The sequence below is a fragment of the Ctenopharyngodon idella genome, chromosome 14 (genome assembly GCF_019924925.1).
Source record: "Ctenopharyngodon idella isolate HZGC_01 chromosome 14, HZGC01, whole genome shotgun sequence".
NCBI lineage: Eukaryota > Metazoa > Chordata > Actinopteri > Cypriniformes > Xenocyprididae > Ctenopharyngodon > Ctenopharyngodon idella.
This window is the reverse complement of record NC_067233.1, coordinates 8,828,695-8,854,987: the sequence shown is the minus strand read 5'-3', so window position 1 is coordinate 8,854,987 and position 26,293 is coordinate 8,828,695. Positions and strand designations below refer to the sequence as shown.

At 37.0% G+C, this 26,293-nt stretch overlaps 3 protein-coding genes across 6 annotated transcripts; 1 reads left to right on the top strand and 2 right to left on the bottom strand.

Moving 5' to 3' along the window:
• Nucleotides 1-1,705: 1,705 nt before the first annotated feature.
• On the top strand, nucleotides 1,706-3,967 carry pdzd11 (PDZ domain containing 11). The gene is made up of 6 exons (XM_051859597.1): nucleotides 1,706-1,833; nucleotides 2,241-2,343; nucleotides 2,429-2,569; nucleotides 2,654-2,752; nucleotides 2,842-2,902; nucleotides 3,084-3,967. The coding sequence occupies exons 2-6, from the start codon at nucleotides 2,251-2,253 to the stop codon at nucleotides 3,116-3,118; spliced, it is 429 nt and encodes a 142-aa protein (XP_051715557.1). The 5' UTR covers nucleotides 1,706-1,833; nucleotides 2,241-2,250; the 3' UTR covers nucleotides 3,119-3,967.
• Nucleotides 3,968-4,520: 553 nt separating this feature from the next.
• stard14 (START domain containing 14) lies at nucleotides 4,521-10,195 on the bottom strand. The gene is made up of 7 exons (XM_051859591.1): nucleotides 9,928-10,195; nucleotides 9,582-9,769; nucleotides 9,121-9,268; nucleotides 8,740-8,843; nucleotides 7,999-8,116; nucleotides 7,848-7,900; nucleotides 4,521-5,711 (listed from the first exon to the last, which is right to left on the bottom strand). Exons 2-7 carry the CDS (start codon nucleotides 9,765-9,767, stop codon nucleotides 5,505-5,507), a joined length of 816 nt encoding a protein of 271 aa, XP_051715551.1. The 5' UTR covers nucleotides 9,768-9,769; nucleotides 9,928-10,195; the 3' UTR covers nucleotides 4,521-5,504.
• Nucleotides 10,196-11,766: 1,571 nt separating this feature from the next.
• On the bottom strand, nucleotides 11,767-24,512 carry rab41 (RAB41, member RAS oncogene family). Of its 4 annotated transcripts, none has more exons than XM_051859596.1 (8): nucleotides 24,297-24,512; nucleotides 23,286-23,344; nucleotides 21,949-22,002; nucleotides 20,774-20,879; nucleotides 18,410-18,521; nucleotides 15,944-16,037; nucleotides 13,928-13,994; nucleotides 11,767-13,724 (listed from the first exon to the last, which is right to left on the bottom strand). In XM_051859596.1, the coding sequence occupies exons 1-8, from the start codon at nucleotides 24,373-24,375 to the stop codon at nucleotides 13,660-13,662; spliced, it is 636 nt and encodes a 211-aa protein (XP_051715556.1). In that variant the 5' UTR covers nucleotides 24,376-24,512; the 3' UTR covers nucleotides 11,767-13,659. The 4 variants fall into 4 exon arrangements, with proteins under 4 accessions (XP_051715556.1, XP_051715554.1, XP_051715553.1 ...); XM_051859594.1 differs by lacking the exons at nucleotides 15,944-16,037; nucleotides 20,774-20,879 and adding exons at nucleotides 18,051-18,144; nucleotides 18,971-19,076; XM_051859593.1 differs by lacking the exon at nucleotides 20,774-20,879 and adding an exon at nucleotides 18,971-19,076.
• Nucleotides 24,513-26,293: the final 1,781 nt, after the last annotated feature.

Here is a 26,293-nt window from a genome sequence, read left to right as displayed (position 1 = left end):
ATGAATGAAGGAAGTGGGAGTTAAAACAAGCATATATATAACTGTAAAAGCTACTATAATTATCTCAAAATTTATACAGACGGATCTAAGAGCAAACAGGAATGTGGTGGAGTTGGAATATACATATCCCAGAATTCAAAATTAACATATCAAAAAGATTATCAGACCAGTTATCTGTATACAGCAGAAATCATGGCAGCCATCATTGCGTTACAGTGGGTTGAAGAGGTCAGACCTGACTGGGTGGTATTATGCGCAGACTCCTTATCATAAAAAGCATAGTCAATGGCATCTGTCAGAGAAGACCTACTTGTAGAACTTCATCACTGTTAAGATTACATCGGGGTGGCATAGATATTCGTTTTTGTTGGGTGCCAGCACATGAGAGAGTGAAAGGAAACTAGAATGCAGACAAATTAGCAAAAGAGGCATTACAAAGGGAAATAACAGTTCCAATTCCACTCGGAAAAGGAGAAGGAAAAGCAGTAGTTAAGAAGAAAGGTATTGAAATAAGGCAGAAATAGTGGGAGGAAGACAGGAAAGGAAGGGGATATGATAAAATACAAAAGTCTGTCAGTATTAAAAATTGTAGGGAAAGGACCAGGCGGGAGGAAAAACAAGACTGAGAGTGGATCACACAGGACTGAATGGCACCTTATTTTTAGTAGGGAAAAGGAATAGTGAAAACTGTGGGATTAAAGAAAATAAATGCTGAACGTCATATTGCACTGTATATTATATGAGGTGTATATTATATTATATTTCAAGATAGGGTTCAGGAGACAGGAATGGAGTGGAATCTGATGGGGAGACTGGGAACAGAAGGAGAGGGAGAGGGCATAAGAATTACCAGGAAGGCACTATTTGAATTTCTTAAAGACACAGGGTTGATGAGCAGAATATGAGAACACTTTAAAGGGTTAGTTCACCCAAAAATGAAATTTCTGTCATTAATTACCCACCCTCATGTCGTTCCACACCCTTAAGACCTTTGTTCATCTTCGGAACACAGATTAAGATATTTTTGATGAAATCTGAGAAGTATGACTCGTCCATAGACAGCAATTTAACCACCACTTTCGAAGTCCAGAAAGTAACTAAAGACATCGTTAAAACAGTCAACGTGACTGCAGTGGTTCAACCTTAATTTTATGAAATGACGAGAATATTTTTTGTGTGCAAAAACAAAGCAAAAAAAAAACGATTTTATTCAACAATATCTTCTCTTCTGTGTCATTCTCATATGTTGTTTATGTCCAGTGCTTCAAAGTTTTACATCAGAATGGCAACTCATTATTGGCCAGCTTTGCCCAATAATGAGTCCGCGTTCGGACGTAAACACCAAAGCCTTCGCTGTGCTTACTGCATCAACTACGTAAGGATAATGACAGGGAAGAGAAGAGATTGTTTATTATTTTCGTCGTTTCATAAAATTAAGGTTGAACCACTGCAGTCACGTTGACTGTTTTAACAATGTCTTTAGTACCTTTCTGGACCTTGAAAGTGGAGTTGGAGTATTGTTGTCTATGGCCGAGTCATATACCTCTCGGATTTCATCATAAATATCTTAATTTATGTTCTGAAGATGAACTTACGGGTGTAGAACGACATGAGGGTGAGTAATTAATGACAGAATGATCATTTTTGGGTGAACTAACCCTTTAAATGACATGATGTTACATACTGCTGTACAGTAGGTGGCGGTATGCAACTAAAAGTTGTTTGCTATCCGCCATTATTCAAGACAAGAAGAAGAACAAGGAAAGGGGAAAAAAAGTGCTGGTCACGTGATCTCTAAGAGGGCGGGGCTAATGTTCTCTCGAGAAGTTCTTGGTGAGTTAACAGATAAAAACAAAACTATCGAGCAAAAGCAGCTGTATATATTATTTGTCTTTCATTTTAGTACGAGTATATCTGCAACGTCAGTTTATTCGGCAACGTATTGATCATTTTTCATGGCTATGGCTCATTGTGCAGCGCATCTTGTGTTTATTGTTGAGTGTTAGCAAACTAGCTTGCTGTACTCACTGTACAATGAGAACCGTAGAGAGTGTATTTACATCTCTTTAATTATAAATCGTTCGTCATTTCATGCTTTAGCCATCAGTATAGTCATAGTTTTGTAAATAACTTCATTTAACGTTAGTCTTTAAAGATAGAGCAGAGTCCTTACACTTAGTTAAAATACATCGAGGATAATCTGTCGATGGACTTAATCTTTTTGCATCTTCAATTTCTAGCTCGAAAAACATGGACCAAAAGATTCCATACGATGACTATCAACTGCCAGTAGTGTTTCTTCCATCCTATGAGAGCCCCCCTGCATGGATCCCTCCACAAGAGGTGCTTCAACACTACTAATGCATGTTTTCAACTTTTATTTTGTGATCATATTGACCTGATTTTTATTTTTCTTCCTTATAATCAGAGGATACATCATCCTGACTATAACAATGAGCTCACTCATTTCCTACCTCGCACTATAGTCTTAAAAAAGCCCCCTGGAGCACAACTGGGCTTCAATATCCGTGGAGGAAAGGCCTCGCAACTTGGTATATTTATTTCAAAGGTGAGTTGTCAATTAAAACCTTCTTTGTTTATCAGAAGAACTGCTTTCATCATCATGTTGGTCTTGTTCAAAATGTTTTGGTAGGTGGTCCCAGATTCAGATGCACATAGGGCAGGACTACAAGAGGGTGATCAGGTGCTTTCTGTCAATGATGTGGACTTTCAAGACATTGAGCATTCAAGGGTAAGACTTGATATGTCCGTCCAAGAAACAGAAACACACAGGATATCTCCTTCTCTAAACAGAATTAGTGTGTTCTTGATTTCTCCTAGGCTGTGGAGATTTTAAAGACAGCAAGAGAGATTTTGATGAAGGTCCGATACTTCCCTTATAGTGAGTTACATTCATCCTTCCATTGAGATACAAGCTTGATGTTTTCAATACACCCTGTTGTGAATTCCTTTCTTTCTATTTTAGGTATATATAGTTTAGCCTGTTTTAATTTGGATACTGCAGTTAACTGATTCAATTTGAGTACCTGACATAAGTTTATGTTCTGCATCTGTTTTTCTAGATTACCAGCGGCAGAAGGAGAGGACTGTACACTAGGTGGCGGAGCTGACCATCACGACTGAAGCAGCTGATGAGGCGTTGGTGTGTCAGCAAAACTTTTATCTTCTCTGCATCATGTTCCTCCTACTAACGACTTTCAGTCTCTGACTGAAATAGTGCTCAAAGAAATCATCTTCAAACACTTCAGAACATGGCTGATGATTCAAAGCTTCTTCACCCATATTGGAGGTTTTCAGGCATTTTTTTTTTGAACTGTGCAAGTTTTGAATGCAGCTGGTAACATTTCCAGATTCTTTCCTCCCTGTCTTTTCTCTCATCCCATTCCTCTGGGAAAATAAGCATATTTTATGGGATATGGCATGCATATAAAAAGAAAACATGGTAGTAGTGTTATTTATTGAATGAAATAACTGTATACTGTTATAGGGCAAAGGGTACATGAATAGATTATGATCTGCTATTATAATATCATCACTTAGAGGCATTATTTGAATGACGCTAATATTAATGTCTAATATATCAAATTCTTTATTTTATTAACTTTGTCTTTTTTTGTGATTACATTTCAATTGTACATTCTGAGGCAAAGCACTTATTTAATAATTGAATCAACTGATGTCCTGCTGATAAACACATTGCTACTGACTAATTAATTGTAATTAAATCAGTATGCTCATGCAAAAAGTGCTGTTCATGTGCAAATACTTGAGCTCATTTTTTTAAATTAACATGTATGGAGAAAAAGCTCAGAAAGTGTGGGTGGGGGTGAGATGTAAAGTGAATATATTCACTGATCTGGTAACTAAATGTTAATATTTGTGACCCTGGACCACAAAACCAGTCATGAGGGTCATTTTATTTCTGAATAAATAAGCTTTCCATTGATGTATGGTTTGTTATGATGGCCAAGATACAACTATTTGAATATCTGGAATCTGAGGGTGCAAAAAAGTCAAAATAATGAGAAAATTGCCTTTAAAGATGTCCAAATGAAGTCCTTAGCAATGCAGATCCACCACAGTTTTGATATATTTATGGTAGGAAATTTACAAAATATCTTCATGAAACATGATCTTTACTTAATATCCTAATGATTTTTGGCATAAAAGAAAAATTGATAATTTTGACCTATACAATGTATTGTTGGCTATTGCTACAAATATACTCGTGCGACTTATGACTAGTCCAGGGTCACATTGTATCAACTAGTGGTACTATAAATATTAATAAATAAAAATATAAAACAAGTCCTATTAAAATTCAACTAATTTATTGAATTACACAAAATTCAAGTGTACCTTTTCCTGTGTCACTGGAACTCAATGGAACAGAAGCAAATATAACTACTGGTAATATGAACTACTATTGTGCAGTGCTAATAATAAACCTACAATATTGCACCTCATTAGATGAAAAAAAAAAAAAAAAGTCTTCAAAAGACAATTTGAACATAATTTATTTAAAAACTTAAAAGTATAAAACAATATTACCCTTTAGTGAGTTAGGACTTCATATATATGAAATTCAAGTTCTCAAACACAAATGTACATATCCATCCATCCATCCTCAGAAAGAAAAATATCATGTCATAAATCTGGGTATCTTTGCAACCTATAATGCAAATGTCTGCATGGATCCACTGGTATCACATTGTTGTTAACATGCCATTTTCTTTCACGTTCAAGGGCCAAATACATACATATTTGAGAAGTACAGAATAGCTCCATCATTGCATTTTTCTGCCTTCTGTTTACCTCTGCCTGTTACAGGCAAATGAACTAATACCACTTCAAGTAATAAATCTTGAGGTAATACCACATTGTGTCTTGGACTGCTTTGGTCATATTACAAGGCCATTACACACAGGTTTTCTCCCATGGTTGCTTGGTGTTAATCATTTAAACACACACATGCCAATACAGACACAGCTCTTTGAAAAGGCACAGACACAAATACACAAACATAAAAAGGATGACATTGCAAGGAACCTTTCCCCTACCATGGAGGTTTAAAATAAGGATTAAACATGTTTGACTATATTCATAAAGAAACAATCTATTCACCTGCATGTCAATAACAATTTAGGTATTACTTCATCAAAACCATTTAGTAATAAATTACAGAAGCAAAAAAACAAAAACAAATACACCACCTTCAAAAGGCTTTCAATTAAATTAAGAAGCAGAACTGCATAGTATTTTCCCTTGTTCAAGTAAGCACCATTATGTCACATGTGATGCCCTTAAGAAACCCAGACATCAATAAAGGAATGTTTAGCACAGTGATTGTAAACTCTTACTCTGTGAGCGGGAGGGAGGAATGCTGAAATCAATAAGTGGGGTGAGAGTTAAGAGACTGACCCTGTGACATGGACTAGAGTTAAAAACTATCCGTTTAGATGTCGCCTTTTCTTTGGGCTGTTTTAGCTGCTGTCCTCGTTCTCTTGAACATCCCTGGATGAGCTCTCATCCACGTTCTCGAGCGAGTCTCCACGCTGGATGGACAGCTCTGCTGGATCCATCATGGGCAGTTCGCTCTGTATGGGGTACAGCCACGGCTTATGATCAGGAGAATTTGCTGCTTTCCATGCAGGGTAGCTCTGACCGGCTTTATGAACACTTCTTAAGACCTGTGGAATGACAGAAGTGGGTGAGGGAGTGGCACGAGTATCAATGGAAGTGACACTGAACTTTGCTCATTTTTCAGTCTTGTGTAACCCAAACAATGAAGTGGAATCCAGTTGAACCTCATTTTCAGGCTGAGCAATGACTCAGATTGCAGTAGGTCTTTCTGCTCAAGCATAATTATAAATAAACAGTGTTTCTGGGTCTTTAGAATTTTTGGCAGGGTAACTAAAGGTAATGAGGTGTTATTTTGTTAAACAACATTACTAAACAGTAAACAACCCACTTAAAGGGTTAGTTCACCCAAAAATGAAAATTCTGTCATTTAATTAGTCACTCTCATGTGGTTCCACGCCCATAAGACCTTCGTTCATCTTCAGAACACAAATTAAGATATTTTTGATAAAATCCGATGGCTCAGTGAGGCCTTCATTGACAGCAAGATAATTAACACTTTCAGATGCCCAGAAAGCTACTAAAAACATATTTAAAACAGTCCATGTGACTACAGTCGTTCAACCTTCATGTTATGAAGTGACGAGAATACTTTTTGTGCACCAAAAAAACCAAAATAACGACTTTATTCAACAATATCTAGTGATGGGCGATTTCAAAACACTGCTTAATGAAGCTTCGAAGCTTTACAAATCTTTTGTTTCGAATCAGTGGTTCGGAGCGCGTATCAAACTGCCAAAGTCATGTGAACCATTAAAATTTCGAAACACTTATGACGTAATGAAGCCTTCTTTACTGAAATCACGTGACTTTGGCAGTTTGATACGCGCTCCGAACTACCGATTCGAAGCTTCCTGAAGCAATGTTTTGAAATTGCCCATCACTAGATATTGTTGAATAAAGTCGTTATTTTGTTTTTTTGGCGCACAAAAAGTATTCTCGTCACTTCATAACATGAAGGTTGAACGACTGTAGTCACATGGACTGTTTTAAATATGTTTTTAGTAGCTTTCTGGGCATCTGAAAGTGTTAATTATCTTGCTGTCAATGAAGGCCTCACTGAGCCATCGGATTTTATCAAAAATATCTTAATTTGTGTTCTGAAGATGAACGAAGGTCTTATGGGCGTGGAACCACATGAGAGTGAGTAATTAAATGACAGAATTTTCATTTTTGGGTGAACTAACCCTTTAAGTGTCCACAAATAATCAAAAAAAAAATCCTCTTCCTCCTTTTAGACATGTTTATACATGTTCCTTCAACATGGTTACAAATATAAATGCTTTTCTATTGAACTTCCTATTCATTATTTCAATATTCATCAAAGAATCCTGGAAAAAAAAACTATCACAGTTTCCACAAAAATATGAAGCAGCACTACTGTTTACAATATTGATCAGAAATGTTTCTTGAGCAGCAAATCAGCATATTAGAATGATTTCTGAAGGATCATGTGACACCGAAGACTGGAGTAATGATGCTGAAAATTCAGCTTTGCCATCACAAGAATAAATTACATTTTAAAAATATTATTAAAATAGTTTCACAATATTACTGTATTATCAAATAAATGGAGCCTTGCTGAGCATTAGAGACTTATTTCACAAACTTTTTTGAGTATATGCGTGATGATAATAAAATCAATGGTCAATGGAAAGACAAACACCTCGGTTTTCAATAAGAGTATAACACACCAAGTGTGATGTATAGACTGTTATCAGTGTGCCCTTTGGACAGAGATATGTCTGGTAACACTGCAAACAGCCCATCTACATATGCTGTAATTCCACACAAGACTATGAAACGAACAGCAATAAGCCACAATTCAAAGCAAGACTGACTTCTTATTCTTAATCAGAAGAACATCTTCACCCTAGTTATCTTCAAATATCAATCTGAACACTTGATGAGGGCTGAAGCATTATTAAAGGCATAAAAGAAAAAAAAAAAAAAAAAAAAAAAAGACTGTAGTCATGCAGCCTACAGACAGAACAAGATAAACAAGTTTCAATTTGGCACAGCAAGTGCTGCGTGAGCGTCTTCAGTACAAGATCTTCCAGTTGGTTACCATGGTAACAATTATGATTTCACAAACCTTAAACACAGACCCACATACAAAGATACTCGCATCCTTAAAGAGTATAATCGACAGAAACCGTAGTAAGAGACTAAACATGTTCGCTTACTTTTGGAGCCAGGACCTGAGATGCTTTGTTGACAACCCACTTTGGAAGAGACCCTAAAAGATAAAAAAAAAAAAGGGTAATAAAATTAAAGTCTTACAATGTAAATGAATGACGGGTAACATTTCGAAAGGAGCAGCGAATCAGCTCATACCTCTGGGATCAGCTTGTGAGAGGTATGTGAAAGTGCAGCTGTTGGGCCCCGTTGGTTTGATCAAGTATCCCGTCAGAAGGGAAACGGCCCTTACCAGATCCTTTCGTGGGGGATATTTCTAAAATGAAAGCCAAGTTTTATTAGAGTATTCATATTTTTTTTTTAAATGTACATATTAATACATTATATTATTTATTATAATAAAATAATGAGTACAATATTTAATGTTACAATATTTTCTCCTACATTTATGTGAATTTGGATTGGTGAAAACTGAAAACAGTCATTATTTTTGCAATTCCATTTGGTATCACTAGTGGTGCAGACTACACATTTAACCTTTAAAGGGATAGTTCACCCAAAAATGAAAATTCTGTCATTCACTCGCCCTCAGGTAGTTCCAAACCTGTATGAATTTCTTTGTTCTGCTGTATGCAAAGGAAGATAATTGGAAGAACGACTGTAACCAAGCAGATCTCGCAGATCTTACTTATTTAGTATGTTTTTTTCTTACTATTGTAGTCAATGGGGGGCGAGATTTGCTTGGTTACAATCATTCTTCCAAATATCTTCCTTTGTGTTCAGCAGAACAAAGAAATTCATACAGGTTTGGAACAACTTGAGGGCGAGTAAATTTTCATTTTTGGGTGAACTATCCCTTTAAGTAAATCTGATACTTCCAGCCCTCTAGCTTTATATAGACATTTATTAATAGAGGGCGTAAGTAAATAAAAGACGTACCGGATGTTTCACTGAGAAGTTAATGATCACATACTCATTTTCAGACACCTGCCATGAGCGCAGAGTCACAACATCTCTGTTCTTCAAGGGTTTCGGACACAGCCCTGTGAATAACATAAAAAATTTATATGACATGTAGGCCTATAAACAGACACAACTTCACTGTCTGTGACAGAAAAAGAGGAACAAAATAATCTTGGTGTTGACTATAAATACACAAAAACATGGTCCCAGGAGGCTTATCTTCAGCCCTGCCATGTGATAAGCCACTGCACTGAAGCAGTCACATTGTTAGGTGAACTACCCAGAAGAACTACTATAATAACCATAAGACATGAATAACCCTCAAAAATGTCTTAAAATGGAGATTACATGACTCACATGAATAGTAGCCCACATCAGCATTGTGAGCCAGACGAGCGATGTCAAAACTCTCAAGCATCGTAGGGTCCCAAGACTTCCGGTACTGACTGTCATGAAGCACGTCATACATGGCGGCAGCCGATACATCCTTTATGTTCATTCTACACTGTATTGGAAACAAACACATTTGCATTAGTGTTGTTATGGCAGCAGTACACACAGGACTAGACATGTAAATTAAACTTAAATAATAGAAAGAGAGAAAGAAAACAAGAGATTGTGATCTACTGGGGGTTCATACAGATTTCATAACTCATTTAATAAAACAAAATGTTCCTAATAAAATGTTCTGGTGTAAAGTTTGAAACCACTGGTTTAAATGATTTTAAAATGTAACACCATAACTTTTAAAGATAAATCAAAACAATATATTGTCATACACACATATCATAATAGTTAAATGTAGGCAAACATCTTACCTTGATTTTGTGCACTTTTGCTAAGTTCCCTTTGTTGCTTGTAGAAGTAGATAAAGGGGCCACTTCGACCCAGACCTCCATGTCATTCTTATCATACTTGTTAAGCCAATTCTCGGTAGACAAGCATTGTCTTTTGAACTCATTAAACATGGATTCATCTGGAATGATTCCCGAACCGCGAGACATACCTGAAACAATAATTTCACCAATACTTTTCACCGCGAGAAATACAGATCTTCCACCAAGGCTCAATAACTTTGTTCTGTTCGCTAAAGATGATGCGCACTTGTTGTAGTCACAAATTAACATTTCAAGCTCGACAAGATTTTTCTCACAAATTCCTTACCTGGCGTCAACGCTTGCGCTTGGAAAAATCTCGTCACCACTTCCGGAAGTAGAACAGGTGTATTACAACACTGCAAAGTGCGCAGCTAGTCAGTCAGCTCTGAACGACAGTGATTTAACACACTGACATGAGCTTGTTTTATAACCAATGGCTTTTATGTACTCAAGTGAGAACTGTTGACAAACTGGTACAAACTGGGTGTATCGGACCGCCCTTTTTGATTGGTCATTCATTCGGGTGCAGGTCCTGTGGTCTCTGCTGCTGCACTGATTTGCATGATTAATTCATAACGGAATCCCTAAAACGAGCTGTGAACTCCGCCTTGTGTTCACGACCGAAACCCTTCAAATCACCGGCACATCATTCAACAGGGCTTGCGCAGTGTGTCATCAATAATAAACGGAATTTCATGGCTGTTTCTGTTCTTTGTGTTGTATATAGACTATATGGTACCAACGAGTTTAAAAATATGAAAGCGTTTCATAAGATTATTTAACATTTTGCTTACTACGCAGTATAAATAAATATTCTTATAGGCCTATATATGGGTTAAAACACAATACTGATCTTCTAATGAAGAATTATGTTAATTCTTCACAAATAAAAAGGTTTAACTTGCAGATAGTACTGGTGTTTTGTTTGATAATGATTATAGGTTATATATAGGCCTAGGCTATATATACACACACAAAGAGGAACATATTGTTTGAACTAAACATTTACTAACAGCAGTTTCTGTATGCATGTTTTGAGAAAAAAAAAAAATAGAAATGTATATAAAACTATAGTAAACTTAAACTTTACTTTTTAAAGTTTACTATTTAGCTTGTAAATGAGTTTTTTTTTTTTGGTCTATTATTAACGTTAATATTCAGTGTTGGGGGTAATACATTACAAGTAACTTGAGTTACGTAATCAGATTACTTTTTTCAAGTAACTAGTAAAGTAACACATTACTTTTACATTTACAACAAAATATCGGAGTTACTTTTTCAAATAAGTAACGCAAGTAAGTTTTCCCATTGTATTGACTGACAGCTTTTCTGTCTCCATGTTGAAAGAAATTATATACGGAGCCCCGCACATGACACGCAAGAAAATAAATTAAATCGTGCGCATGATTTACTAATTCGTTCCCTCGACTTATTAAATCGTGTGCAGGACTTACTAATTCGTTCCCTCAATTTACTAAATCGTGCGCATGATTTATAAATTGAGGGAACGAAATAGTAAATCATGCACATGTTTTAGTAAATCGAGGGAATGAATTAATAAATCAGTGCGTACGATTTAGCCTACTATTTTTTTCCTGCATGTCATGTCGGGGCTCCGTAATTAGTTCTAGACTAAATGTGAGCATTTACTCATCTCATTTGCACGCAAACTGATTAAGTATTCATCAAAATTAATAAAAACATACAAGCAAGCCCAGTAAATGTACAAGTTTGTATGTCATAACAGGTGAGAAAAAGTGACTGCAAAAGTAATGTAACGCATTACTTTCCACAAAAAGTAACTAAGTAACGCAATTAGTTACTTTTTAGGGAGTAACGCAATATTGTAATGCATTACTTTTAAAAGTAACTTTCCCCAACACTGTTAATATTAATATGTACATCAGTATTTTGAAGGCAAGGCGTCTCCTTTATGTATTGTAAAATTTAGAGGGGCTCAATGAGTAAATTAGCCTGCAAATTAATTTGTTGCCATTGCATATAGGTGCGATCAACAAGTACTCCATGAAAGTTACTGTATATAATGATTGTGTAATGTAATTATATTATGTATCAAGTCAGTTTCTAATATCCCACACTATGTGTAAGCAGGACAAACAGCAAATCTGGTGAAATATTTTTTATTCATGTGATACATTTTGGTGTCTCTTTAACCTTCCATTTTTTACAGCATATAATAATAGTACTTTGTCACACAAACTTAGCTAAACACTAGTAGACAGCGTATTTCAAACAGACCAACACACTTCAGAATAGCACACAACTGAGTATTCAGTCAGTGACACGTGATAGAGCTGTTCAGGAGGGTTTTCACTCTTATTTATTTTGATTCCTACATATCAAACCATATTAAATGTTAATGTTTAAAACACACTTGATGCCCTTTTTAAGTCTTAGTGATGAAAGGATTTGTCGGTTTACAGTTGAATGAGAGGAAAAGCGACAGTGCTGGGGGGTTCGGTGATACCTCTCCAGCAAATAAAAGCCCATTCAAGCTATACTGTTGAAACCCAGCATTACAGATGGGGCGTGAAAGTCTTTAATAGTGGCACGATAGTGACACGACTAGGTCTTTGTGATACAGTAGCCAGGCAGAAATGCAAATTATACATCAAACTTTGATTCCCCACACATTGCTAACTGCCATTCCCGTCAAGCATACAACACATTGTATCACTAACTAGTGAGATAATAAATAAACACATGAAACCAACAGTCTTACGACGAGCAATACCAAGACGTGTCTGTACACTAAGCAATAGCCGTGTTGAAGGAAGAAATCTAAATGTCCTGTTTAACAAAACCTCATTAGCTCTATGCAGTTAATAGGCTCGAGCAAACCACAGCGTTGTGGCCTGATTTGGTGCACCATGACAACAAAACAAGCAAGGCATTTTGTGTTAAATGGTCTCTAAACTGCATGCTGTTCCTACACTTGCGCAGCAAAAACAAGGCAGAAAATGAGCAGAATTAGTGTGAATTGCTGATGCTTTCCATGTCCAAGCTCAGAGCGACGTGTTACGATAGTTGCGTTAGTACATACACGTTTTTACAGTTAACGTTAGGTTTTGTGAGTACAGTCGTGGATAAGTCATTAAATATCTTAGGTTTTGAATTTTAACGAAATTAAATAGGAATTTTCCCTTTTCTACGAATGTTACATTCTACTTCCATGCAACCCTCCAAAGATTCCAGTATAAAATTAGCCTGGCCAGAATGAGGCTTGTCGCAAACAAAACTGCTAATTTCTTTTGGCCATACATGTATATTTCCTGCAACAAAACAACCTTTAAATGATATCTGGTCCCTAATACCATATTTAAACATGAAAACATCCAATTATACAGAATATTGTGTTCATGGTAATATTTCACGACAATAATTTCGAAATCGAAGAGACCTTCTCTGTATCGTTCTTTTAAATAACTTCTGCCAAAAACACAAAACAAAATAGTGTAATGTTCATGTATATATATATAAAACAAAAAAAAAAAAAAAATATTTTTTTAAAAATCATATGAATCAGTAACAGCCTCTCAGTTCAATAATGTCAAGTTCTTCCTCCAGTGAAATTAAAAAAGAAGGCAAAAAAGGCTTAAAATCATGACATCAGCCAGCTCTGAAACTTCACAACGACTATGATGGCACTGATGTGTGAAAACTTAAGAGCATATGAGCTTTTGTCAGTCTGCAATCCCATATAATGCCATGCAGCCAGAACAGATGAGAATCTGAATGGTTTTAGCATTTAATCTATGCTGTGATTTTACTTTTTTCATTATTAATATAATGTATTTTTGGAATCCATTTTAATACAGAGTAATAGCACATCCACAAGGTTACTCTGAAAAGTCACTGAGTCGAAGAGAAAGAAAAGGTTCTCCACTCATGACACGGGGCCGTGAGAGGAGCGAGTGACCACTGAGAGGCAAGCTGTTTGTGTGTGAGGGGGTCGAGTGAGGGGGACGCAGGGCCTGGTGGGGGGCGAGGGTGGTTACTAGCACGAGCAGCTGCTCTCGGTAACGGGCAGCTCTGGAGGCTTCTCCAGTTTGATGTCGATCACTGAAAATTTAGGTTAAGGATCAGTTACTGAGACTGGATCATTTGAATAAGCATGTTTTTACCCTTAGATTACTTTTCATTCATTTCTGTAAGACAAAAACTCTGGCAGACAAGCAGACGTGCTTCTGATCTCTTGCTATCACGCTGTTGACAAACTGACTCTGACATTTTATTGGCATATTTACGGTGCATGTGAAGGATACTGTCCTCTTTGCTTTTCTCTGGTGTACTATCCATTCCAGGCAAAGCTGCAGCAACACGACGAAACAGCTAGAAAAACAAAAAGAAAGTTCATTACTTAAATTAATTTTTTTTATTTTTTTTTTATTTTTTTTTTATTATTATTAGGGTAGGCTGGGGCTAGTTTTAACACATTTTACTCCAGTCAACAACACACGTTGACCTTTTGTAAGAAAATTTTGTGGCATATTGTCAATATATAGAGCAAGCTGTCACAATGCAAGCTGCTATTAAAACTATTATAGGCTTTTCAAGTACATTTAAACAGTAAAACACCTATGCAACAAAACAACTCATGAAACAGCAAAAATAAAGAATAAAAATATCAAACTCTTGTTTTGTCCAAAAGATACTGTAATTCAAGGGTTAGTTCACCCAAAAATGAAAATTGTGTCATTAATTACTCACCCTCATGTTGCTCCACACCCGTAAGACCTTCGTTCATCTTCGGAACAAATAAGGTATTTTTGATGAAATCCAAGAGCTCTCTGACCCCTACATAGACAGCAATTTAATTACCACTTTCAAGGCCCAGAAAGTTAGTAAAGAAATTATTAAAATAGTCCATGTGACTACAGTGGTTCAACCTTAATTTTTTTAAATGACGAGAATACTTTTCATGTGCAAAAACAAACGCAAACTTAAACAGCACAGAAAAATGACAGGGAAGACAAGATATTGTTGAATAAAGTAGTTATTTCTGTTTTGTTTTGTTTTGAACCATGTAGTCACATGGACTATTTTAACAATGTCTTTACTACCTTTCTGGGCCTTGACAGTGGTAATTAAATTGCTGTCTATACAGAGGTCATAAACCTCTCAGATTTTATCAAAAATATCTTCATTTGAGTTCCGAAGATGAACGAAGGTCTTACAGGTTTGGAACGACATGAGGGTGAGTAATTAATGACAGAATTTTCATTTTTGGGTGAACTAACCCTTTAAGTGGTAAAAAATTACAATATATGAAATTTAAGAGAAAACTTTAAACTTAATAAAATACTCAAAATATAACTCAACCAACCAGTATTACAAAAATATTACACTGAAATGCAGGTTTTGAAAACAAAATTATCAAAAGTAAAAAAAAAAGTACTGAAAGTTACTGAAAAAGTTTTACGTTACTGAAAAGTAAAGTTCAAGCCATCACAGTCCATCAAAATATGCTTCAGCGATAAAGGACTCTGGCAAGAGGGGCATAAAGGTGGATCTTCAGCCATTAACAAAAACTTATGGGTTAGTCTGGAGTGGCCAGTGTAGATAACAGTCCAAGCGATTTTTAAAATGGACACGTTTTCCACCGACCACAGGATTGATTTTGTAAAGTTTGTTGTATTAGGATTCTTTGATGAATAGCAGGTTCAAAAGAACAGCAATTATTTGAAATCTTATGTAAAACTGCAAACCTTTTTACTATTACTTTTGATCAATTTAATGCATTCTTGCTGAATTAAAGTATTAATTTCTTTCAAAACTTTTAAGACAACTTCCTCATGTGCATCTAGCCCCAGTCTCTCCTATTTAAAACAAATTATCACTCCCAGTGGGTAGAGAGATAAAAAAAAAAAAAAAAAAAAGATAATTTCTGATGACACTTGCATTAAAAAATGTTACAACATGATCCACTAATTCCGACAATAAAAGGCAATACAATATGCTATTAAAAAGCACAATGCACAAATGAAATGTCTACATCAAGTCCGTGAATTGCTAAAACACAGCACAGAGAAAAATCATTCTAGCGATGCTTGGCCAACATGCAAAGGACATCTGTGACAAAGTACAAAAGGAACACTTCAAGCAAACAAAACAAAAACACAAAAGAGCAGCCCAATAGCACAGGACACCTGTGAATGTGAGGCGGGGGCAGAATGGCTAATGATGGGCGAGGCAGAGAAAGATAGAAACCAAAGGAAGCAGAAGATAGAGTGGTGGAGGGAAGGTGGGGCTGGGCGGTCCTCGTTTCTCAGTGATTCTACCTGTTTGACATTGTAGCCAGTCTTTGCGCTGGTTTCAATGAACATGACATTCAGTTCCTTAGCCCTCTGCTCACCCTCCTCTGTGGTAATCTGTCTGCTCGGACGGAGCAGGGAGGGGAAAGGAAAGAAATACAGACAGACAAAAGAAATGCATCAAGAAGAAGAGAGAGACAGAGACTGGCTAAAGTTCACATTAGTAATAGGGGAAAAAAGAGGAATTAGTGTTTTGATAGGACCCCAACACAGGTTGAAGAGTTGAGAAATGGCTGAAATCGTAATGTTGAAAAGAGATCACTGCACTGCAGTTCAACAAAAGGCCATTCACAGGGAACACATGTGTTACTCGAGGACAATCCACAACAAAAATAAACACCCTGTCAAGGGAAGTGATGACAATGTCACTGGCACTTTGGTCACTGAAATATCCCTTGTTTATTTTCAGCTTAAAGAGTTCATCCATAAATGAAGATTCTGTCATCATTTACTCACCCTCATGTCATTTAAATGGTTAGTTCACCAAATATGAAATTTCTGTCATTAATTACTCACCCTCATGTCGTTCCACATCCGTAAGGCCATAATTACCACATTCAAGGTCCAGAAAAGTAGTAAAGACATTGTTAAAATAAGTATTCTCGTCGCTTCATAACATTAAGGTTGAACCACTGTAGTCACATGGACTATGAATGTGCTAATTACGTTGCTTCCTATGGAGGATAAAAAAACCTCTCGGATTTCATCAAAAATATCTTAATTTGTGTTCCGAAGATGAACGAAGGTCTTACGGGTGTGGAACGACATGAGGGTGAGCAATTAATGACAGAATTTTCATTTATGGGTGAACTAACCCTTTAAATCCTGTTTGACAATCTTTCTTCTGCAGAACACAAAAAGAGTTACATAGAAGAATATCCAAGCTGCTCCTTTCCATCCACTTATATAGTATAGTAAAAATACATTTTGCTAAACATCTCCTTTTGTGCTGCACAGAAGAAAAAATAGTCATACATATTTGGAATGACACAAAGGTGATAAATGACAGAAATTTCATTTTTTTGAGTGAACTATCCCTTTGTCTCTAGACCGCATCGGTGGCATTCTTTCAAATTGATCGATTTCCCACAGACAATAATTTTGACTTTGTAAAAATTACAGAACAGATCCATGTATACAGTGCTTTACAAATAGTTATGCCCAGACCAAGACAGAGTCTGTGGACATTTTTCAAACTGATTTGAGGGACATCGAATGGTACTTGAATGGATTTAGATATGTTGATTTAAACTCATTTAGATATGAAAATGTTAAGCTGAGCTAGGCATATATTGTATAATCAACAGGGCAAAATATTAAATAAAAATATTAAATAAAAGGCCACACAAGATTAAGAAGATGTAAAGAACTTTGTGAATGACACGCGTTTCAATTCAATGAAAATCTGCAGAGCTTTCTGCTGAATTTTGTGGTGACAGAATCCGCGTGGGTGTTATGTCACTATCCTTCCATGTTACTTTGTGGTATTCTTGGGCAATTAACAACTGAAAGGCTTGGTATGTGATTCTATTACAAAAAAAATGCGTGTTTGAAATTCAGTAATTTCCGCACAAGTTTCGACTGAAGGTTCAAGATTGTCACGCAAATTCATGGCGTTGACTAAGAGAAAGCTGCTTGGTTTAAAAGTGACCTCTGTGTAAGCGGTACTCCATGCTGGACCTTTTTTTGCTCACAAAATGTTGTACATTTGTTTGCTAGGATTCTACTTTAAATGTATTACTGTAATTGAGTATTTCATAGGTCTTCAACCCTGCACCTGGAGGCCCACTGTCCTGCAGTGTTTCGCTCCAATCCTAATCAAACACACCTGAACCAGATAATCAGACTCTTCAGGATTGCTTGAAAATCACAAGCTGAAGCAGGTTGGATATAAACTTTGCAGGGCAGTGGGCCTCCAGGTGCAGGGTTGAAGACCTCTGGAGTATTTAGCTCATTTTTACAATGTGAGGATAATCTCAAAATTATTTTCTGTGGAAATCGACAATATGCCACAGATTCTGTTATATAAGTTAAAACCCTTAGGTCTACACTACAGCTGTTTCATGTCACCCACCTGTTTGACGTTATAACCAGCTTTGGCGCTGGTCTCTATGTACATCACACCCAGATCCCGGGCTTTTTTCTCTGCTGCCTCTACTGACACTTGCCTGCCATAGTCCATAGTTGAGGTGTGGACACAGTTCAAATTAGAATGGATATGAAAAACAAAAGTAGTAATGGGAAATCAAAAATAAAACCAACACAAGAGAAAATATGACCGAACAGAAAAGCAACAATGGCACAAATTATTCAACACTCAAATTAATAAGGAGAAAACTGAACACAAAAATAACACATAGTGAAGGGCTTAAAACGTGATGTCTGAGGGATGAACAAGAGACGTGTTCATCAAACTCCTCGAAATTACTTTACCTTTTATCAGCCAAGTCTGTCTTGTTGCCAACCAACATGATGATGACATCACTTCCTCTCTCTGTTCTGACATCATCTATCCACTTTGAGGTTTGCTGGAAGGAGTTGAGATCTGAAGAACAGATGGGGAAATGTTAGACATGGACTTATTAAAGAGGAAAAATGTCTCTTGTGATCAGTTGGAACTGATTTCGTTGACTGATTAATTGAAAATCCAAAATTGGCAGTGGTCAAACCACACTTAATTCACTTCAAAGCTGAGCTTTCTTAGAAGAAAGTGTGCAAGCAGACTGTTAGTATGAAGTTCAATAAAACAGAGGATGGTTAAGTTAAAGCACAAGTAATTTCGATGCTCAGCTTGCTCAGTAACGGCAGATCAATGTTAAAAGAGAAGCATGCTCGATCTACTCTCTTTATTTACTCTGAATGAATTAATAAAAATAACTGTTCCCACGCAACCATACTACGATGAACTGCCATGACCTAGAAGCAGCTGCTGAATCGTGCTAACTGTGCCCTGAGGGCATAAATCCCTGCTGACCCAAAGAGGCTCGAACTCACTGGTGATGTCATATACCACCACAGCAATAGTGGAGTCTCGGATGTAGCTGGGAATGAGGCTGCGGAAGCGCTCCTGCCCTGCAGTGTCCCATAGCTGGAGCCGAACCTGAGGGACCAGCAAACCGTGGCGTGCAAAGAAAACGGGAAAGAGAAAGGCAGAACAGAGAAAAGGTATAAGGAGAGCATAGGGCAAGGGAGCAGGGTTAGAAGAAAAGGACAACATCAAAGAAGCACGACATGAAGGAAAAGGAGAAATACACCTACAGAAGTGACCAATTTTTGCTTCTGTGCTTATAGTTCATAACCTTTTAGGAAATAGTAACAAGAATGATTTTAGAGACCATCTGAAGGCATTTCTCCATTCCTGCTCTCTGAATGACGCTGCTTTCTGCAAGATGCTTTGCAAATGGCACTCCGTATGCACAAGTATTGCTGGACATGTTTTCAGTCTAAACCACATACTTTATGGTTTTGATATATTTGTAAAAGCCCAAATTGTACTCATAAAGACCCCAAAATTAAAATTGTGTTACCATTTACTCACCCTTATGTTGTTCAATACATGTATGACAATTGTGGAACATAAAAAGAAAGTATTTTGAGGAATATTTTAACTGTCCATATAATGGTCTTTTATTACAAAAACCCCACAAAAAAACCATACTAACATCCGATATCAAGGAAGATTTAATATGCAGTGGAGGAGAACTCCATATCTGGGGAGCAACTACAGAAAAAGCTCTATCAGTCTTTTATTTTAATCATGTTTTAGGAACAAAAGGGCTTTTCACACTTGAAATAGTTAACCCTGGGTCATTCCAAACCCCGGGTAAACAAAATCCTGGGTTATCTTGCTTCAGGTTTCACACTGCTCATAATTTACCCGGGGTTAACAATTAATTCTGGGTATTCATTAGTGGACGTTTCACTGTACATTTCTAAATTCTGGGTTACCATTCTTATTTGCATATTTGCAGCGCCAGTGTCAGTGATTGGATAAACGCAGCATGCGACCTGTTTACATAGGCTAGCTCTAGCATTGAGCATCCTTGTATCCCTGACTGTACTATCAAGTTTAATATACTATAAAAGGTAAGAATAAAAAGGGTCTCTTCTTCACTCATATTGTCACGTTTTATGTCAGCATTTGACTTTTTCCTCTCAAACGCTGAATATACTGTTTATATACAATGCGCAGCATTTCCATGACTGAAATACGAATACGCGATTGGTTGTCTGTTGCTAAGCATCTAGCTGTAACATTCTAACACCGCATCGTTTCACACTGTACAAGTTTGGCACCGCAATGCGGAGTTAACACCACAAAAGTGGTGCTAACCCTGCTCTGGAGCAGAGTTTCATAACCCCGGGTAAAAAGCGGTGCGAACCCTGCGTCTAAATGTGTGTGAAACGTTCACTTACCTGGGGTTAAAAGTGGTGTTTAGAACGACGATAACCCGGTGTTAAACGCATTGTGAAAAGCCCTTAGAATACCATTTGGTTAAATGATCTCAACTGCATTCTGATGACAATTCAAAAGGTCAGCAAAAATAAAAGTCAGAATAAATAAAGTTATACAGGTTTGGAATGACATGAGGGTGATAAAATTATGACAGAATTTACATTTTTGGTTGAACTATCCCTTCACATTGTTAAAGCGTTTTTTCCCCCATCTTACTTTGTTTAACTTTACCAGGAATGCTCAAATAAACCAGCACACTTATAAAGCTACATGAGTGCCATTTACTCAAGCGGTAAACTTTGACCCCACCATGTGGTGAAGCAGGAGCACTAGCTACCTACTTGCTATATCATAGACCACCACTGCGGCTGCTGAGTCTCTGATGTAACTGGGAATGAGGCTACGGAAGCGTTCCTGCCCAGCAGTGTCCCACAGCTGTAGCCGAATCTATGACCGTCCATGCAGCACAACAGGCATGGGGACCCATTCAGCACCCAGCCATGGAAGAGAGTGGGGTGAGGTGGACAAAGACACAACCAAACTTAAAAAGGTGAAATCAAAATGAATGACAAACTAATGACATAAGTGTGATGAGCTACAAGCATGCGCAAGGAATTACGCAAATAATAACTGTGATGAATCTGTGACACAGACAGTGAAATCACCTGGTGGACTTCAAATCAATAAAGATGTCATAAGCCCTATTTGGACGTTAGAGAAATTCGTGTTTCACAGGCGTACTTTTTGATTTCATTCCTGTCCGAATCTGCCATGTCTGTGTTTTTCCTCACACAACCTCAGTAAAAATTCCAGGGCAAATTACCAACTGTTTTCGGCAAACTCATCTAATCCCGTCCGAATGCAAATATCTGTGATTGCTGATATTGTATTATAACCTACCAATGCTTCTCCTCATACTTTTTTGACGTACCCATTTGCGCACTAATCTTTCGCATGCTTCCATTTCATTTTAATATGGATGCATAGACTGTCCATTTTAATATCAATGTCAGGTAAGACACTTGTCTAGATGTCTCTGCTCACTTATGTGGGTTTATTGTAAACAGTCACTTCTATAAACTCATAAGAAGTTTATTTAAATAGTGTTTTAATAATATATTGAAATTATATCAATAGGTAATCCACGTAATGCCCATGTCTAGAAAACACACACTCCCACCTCTGTAATAAACATGGAGATGTTAGTTCCATCCCAATCGGTGAATGAAATCACAGACGTCAGGTGATAAGAATTATCACTCAAACATTGTTTGGAAAACTAGTCCCGTCCGAATAGGGCTTTATAGACCTTCCAGGTGATAGCAGAAAACGTCAAGGTTAATGACTTGAGCCAGTGTGTGTCAAAACCATCTATTACACTAGTACTAACATTGATAGTCAATATTTAAACTAAATCATGCTTTATATGAACATGTTATCATTCCATTTAGACAAAAGGCTTGGACACACAGAGACTCCTTGGAAATTATTCTAGAAATGTGGATCTCCGTCCTACCGTGCGGTCTTCCAAGTACATGGTTTTTGACAGAAAGTCTATACCAATAGTTGCCTATGGAGAGAAACTATGAGTTAACTTGGTGCACATTGTAAAGTACAAGCCATTAAAGGAATATTTATTGTTTTTTTTAGACTGTCTTATCTTCTGTGGAACACAAAATTAGATATTTTGCAGAATATTGCTCTTTTCCTTACAATAAATGCACAGTGACTAGAGGCTGTCAAAAAATAAAATTGGTCCTTATTCACTGAAAATCTAATTTGCTCATGCATATTCAAACGTTCTGCAACAGGACACTTTTTTTATATCAAATTTGATATCAATAACACCAAAAGCCATCGGTTCTCATGTGTGTCACATGCACACATGTGAACGAGCTGAACACTTGCCGAGCACCAAATGCAAGCACAAATGGGCACTGCAAAGTAAAATAAACATTACTGAAACATTATTTGCCAGTTGGACTTGTATTAGTAAATAATAATTAGGGGCTGATTAGATTTGTAAGAATGATAATCTGATCCTCGCTGACAAGCATGATCAAATCAAACAGAATTTTATGATGTACAAAATATTTCTATTTCAAATAAATGCTGTTCTTTTGAACTTCAAATCCTGAAAAAAAAAAAAAAACACCACAGTTTCCACAAAAATATTAAGCAGCACAACATTAATATTAAGAAGAAATGTTTCTTGAGCACCAAATCTGAAAACCAGAATGATTTCTGAAGGATCATGTGACACTGAAGACTGGAGTAATGATGCTGAAAATTCAGCTTTGCCATCACAGGAATAAATTACATTTTAAAATATATATTAAAATACAAAACAGTTATTTAAACTGTAATAATATTTCATGATTTATTTTCAATATTTCATGTTACTGTTTTTATTGCATTTTGATTAAATAAATGCTGCCTTGGTGAGCATAAAAGACATCTTTTAAAAATATTAATACATCTTTTTAATAGTATATTTTTTTTGTTTATAAAAATAAATGTAAAAGTTTCATGGCCAGTAAAAACTTTCATTTCAACTGACAAAAATTAATTTTGTACTGTAACTAGACAGCTGTTGGTCATCATATGCTTTTGTTCTAAGCAAAATGGCAGTGTGACTATTCTACAGAGTCTCTCCTTTTGTGTTCCATGGAAAAAAGAAAGGTTTGGAACAACATGACAACACAATTTTCATTAATGAGTGAACTATTCCTTTGAGGAAGTAACCAAACCGACTTGATAATAGCTTTCACAAAGTCAATAATACATTGATATTAAGTTGTATTAGGTAACATGGTGGTAAGCATCTGCCACACGAACATAACATGGTGTTACCTGATAGGTATTATCGAAGCTGTCATACATAAACCTGGTGATAAGTGAAGTTTTGCCCACTGTGGAGAAAAAGAAAAACAACGCATTAGAAATAAGGGCCTCACAGTGAATGCGTCTCAAAACGTAGTGGGATCCCTACATAGACAGCATTTTTGGTATTCGCATCGAAAGTATCACATCAAAGATGCTGTCAAGGGAATGGATGCATTGGTCTGCAGGATAATTGTGAACTCTGATCGCTGTGTTGGCAACATGGGTGTCGCCGTCCTGCCTTCCACAGCAACATACCGCATCAATACAGGCTAAGACATGCAGAAAGTCTAGTTTACGACAGCTGGCTGATGCTTTTTGCGTCTAATTCAGCCATTGTGAAACGTAAATCGTGAATGTGACGTGGATGATGTGGCAATTAAACATCCCTGATGTGGTTTATGATCTCATGATCTTGATTGTCACAGCCGGTTAGCTAGAAACAGGCTAACTGCTAACAGCTAGCAACCAGCATTGTTTTATAGATTAAAACATCAATATCCAGTACTAGCACAATATAATTTGCATTTTTTTTGCGTTAAACAACAATGGTGGATGCGATCACATATAAAAGGCCTTGAAAATGGGAGAACTCTATTGTGGCTAAGACCAGACAACACAAACATGCTAACACAAGAATTTGATGGCTTCCCTCGAAGTCTACATTCAAGAATACATAAATACTGAGGGAAAAGAAACAAAAATACATTTATTTTTTTCAATTTAAGCATAATCGAGTTGATATTCGGATCTCACATCTTTTTTATATATATGGTTCGTGTACTGCAAGGATGTTCAACGCTACATGCTACACGTTTTTTGTAAATTTTAGTGTATTTTAAGTGCGTGTCGACAAGTATATCGGCTCAAACTGTCAAATCATTATTTGAATGTTTATTTGGTAACATATATCCTTCAGGAGCATCCTTTCACCTGGCCTGTCTATTTCTATGTCCACGTCTCGCATATCTGAACACTTACCGCTTTGTTCGCCCAAGAAAACCAGCTTAAATTTCCGCAGAGGGTTGCCAAACTCTCCACCACCGGTCGTAGTAGACATATTTATCGAGTATAATAAACAGCAGCTATCTAAATATTATTATTTGGTGTGCGCGGACGAAGGACACTGTACAGTCTAGTGACGGAGCGCTGATAGCTGATGATTCCTGAGTGTGACAGCGCCTCTTAGTGGCCAGAGATGGAAACGCAGGACACGCTGTGGCTGTGTTTCAGATCACAGTGCTAAAAAACTGCCTACCTATGCTGTCTAGGTTTGAAAGCGGCTATGATGGCCAAAATGCTGTCTTGGTAGGCAGCTGACTAGGTTTTGAGACACAGTCTATGTCTACTGTCACACCTAACCATTGTGTAGCATCTAAATCCTTAATGTTTCATCTCATCTTATCTTAATATCAGTGTTGTATGCGAAATGAGTTTATATGAGCTACATTTTCTTAATATAATTCATACAAGAAGTGTATTTTTAATATAATTTTACGTATGTTTCACATATCACTGAGAACTCATATTTGTTTATATATATATATATATATATATATATATACACACACACACATATATATATATATTTATATCGTTTTGATAGAATATATTGAAAATATATTTAAAAAATATTTGATATATACACACATACATACATACATATACATAGATGTATACATATATATGCACCATATACACCATATTGCCAAAAATTTTAGGACGCCTGCCTTTACGTGCACATGAACTTTAATGACATCCCATTCTTAATCCGTAGGGTTTAATATGGAGTTGGCCCACCCTTTGCAGCTATAACAGCTTCAACTCTTCTGGGAAGGCTTTCCACAAGGTTTAGGAGTGTGTTTATGGGAATTTTTGACCATTCTTCTAGAAGCGCATTTGTGAGGTCAGGCAGTGATGTTGACGAGAAGGCCTGGCTCACAGTCTCCGCTCTAATTCATCCCAAAGGTGTTCTATCGGGTTGAGGTCAGGACTCTGTGCAGGCCAGTCAAGTTCCTCCACACCAAACTCGTTTATCCATGTCTTTATGGACCTTGCTTTGAGCTCTGGTGCACAGTCATGTTGGAACAGGAAGGGGCCATCCCCAAACTGTTCCCACAAAGTTGGGAGCATGAAATTGTCCAAAATGTCTTGGTATGCTGAAGCATTAAGAGTTCCTTTCACTGGAACTAAGGGGCCAAGACAAACCCCTGAAAAACAACCCCACACCATAATCCCCCCTCCACCAAACTTTACACTTGGCACAATGCAGTCAGGCAAGTACCGTTCTCCTGGCAACCGCCAAACCCAGACTCAACCATCGGATTGCCAGACAGAGAAGCGTGATTCATCACTCCAGAGAACACGTCTCCACTGCTCTAGAGTCCAGTGGCGGTGTGCTTTACACCACTGCATCCGACGCTTTGCATTGCACTTGGTGATGTAAGGCTTGGATGCAGCTGCTTGGCCATGGAAACCCATTCAATGAAGCTCTCTACGCACTGTTCTTGAGCTAATCTGAAGGCCACATGAAGTTTGGAGGTCTGTAGCTATTGACTCTGCAGAAAGTTGTGCCTCAGCATGCGCTGACCCCGCTCTGTGATTTTACGTGGCCTACCACTTTGTGGCTGAGATGCTGTTGTTTCCAATTGCTTCCACTTTGTTATGATACCACTAACAGTTGACTGTGGAATATTTAGTAGTGAGGAAATTTCATGAATAGACTTATTGCACAGGTGGCAACCTATCACGTGACGGTACCACGCTTGAATTCACTGAGCTCCTGAGAGCAACCCATTCTTTCACAAATGTTTGTAGAAGCAGTCTGCATGCCTACGTGCTTGATTTTATACACCTGAATTCAATGATTTGGAGGGGTGTCCCCAATACTTTTGGCAATATGATATATATATATATATATATATATATAAAATGTGTGTGTGTGTGTTTTGATATATATTAAAATATAGAATATTTTA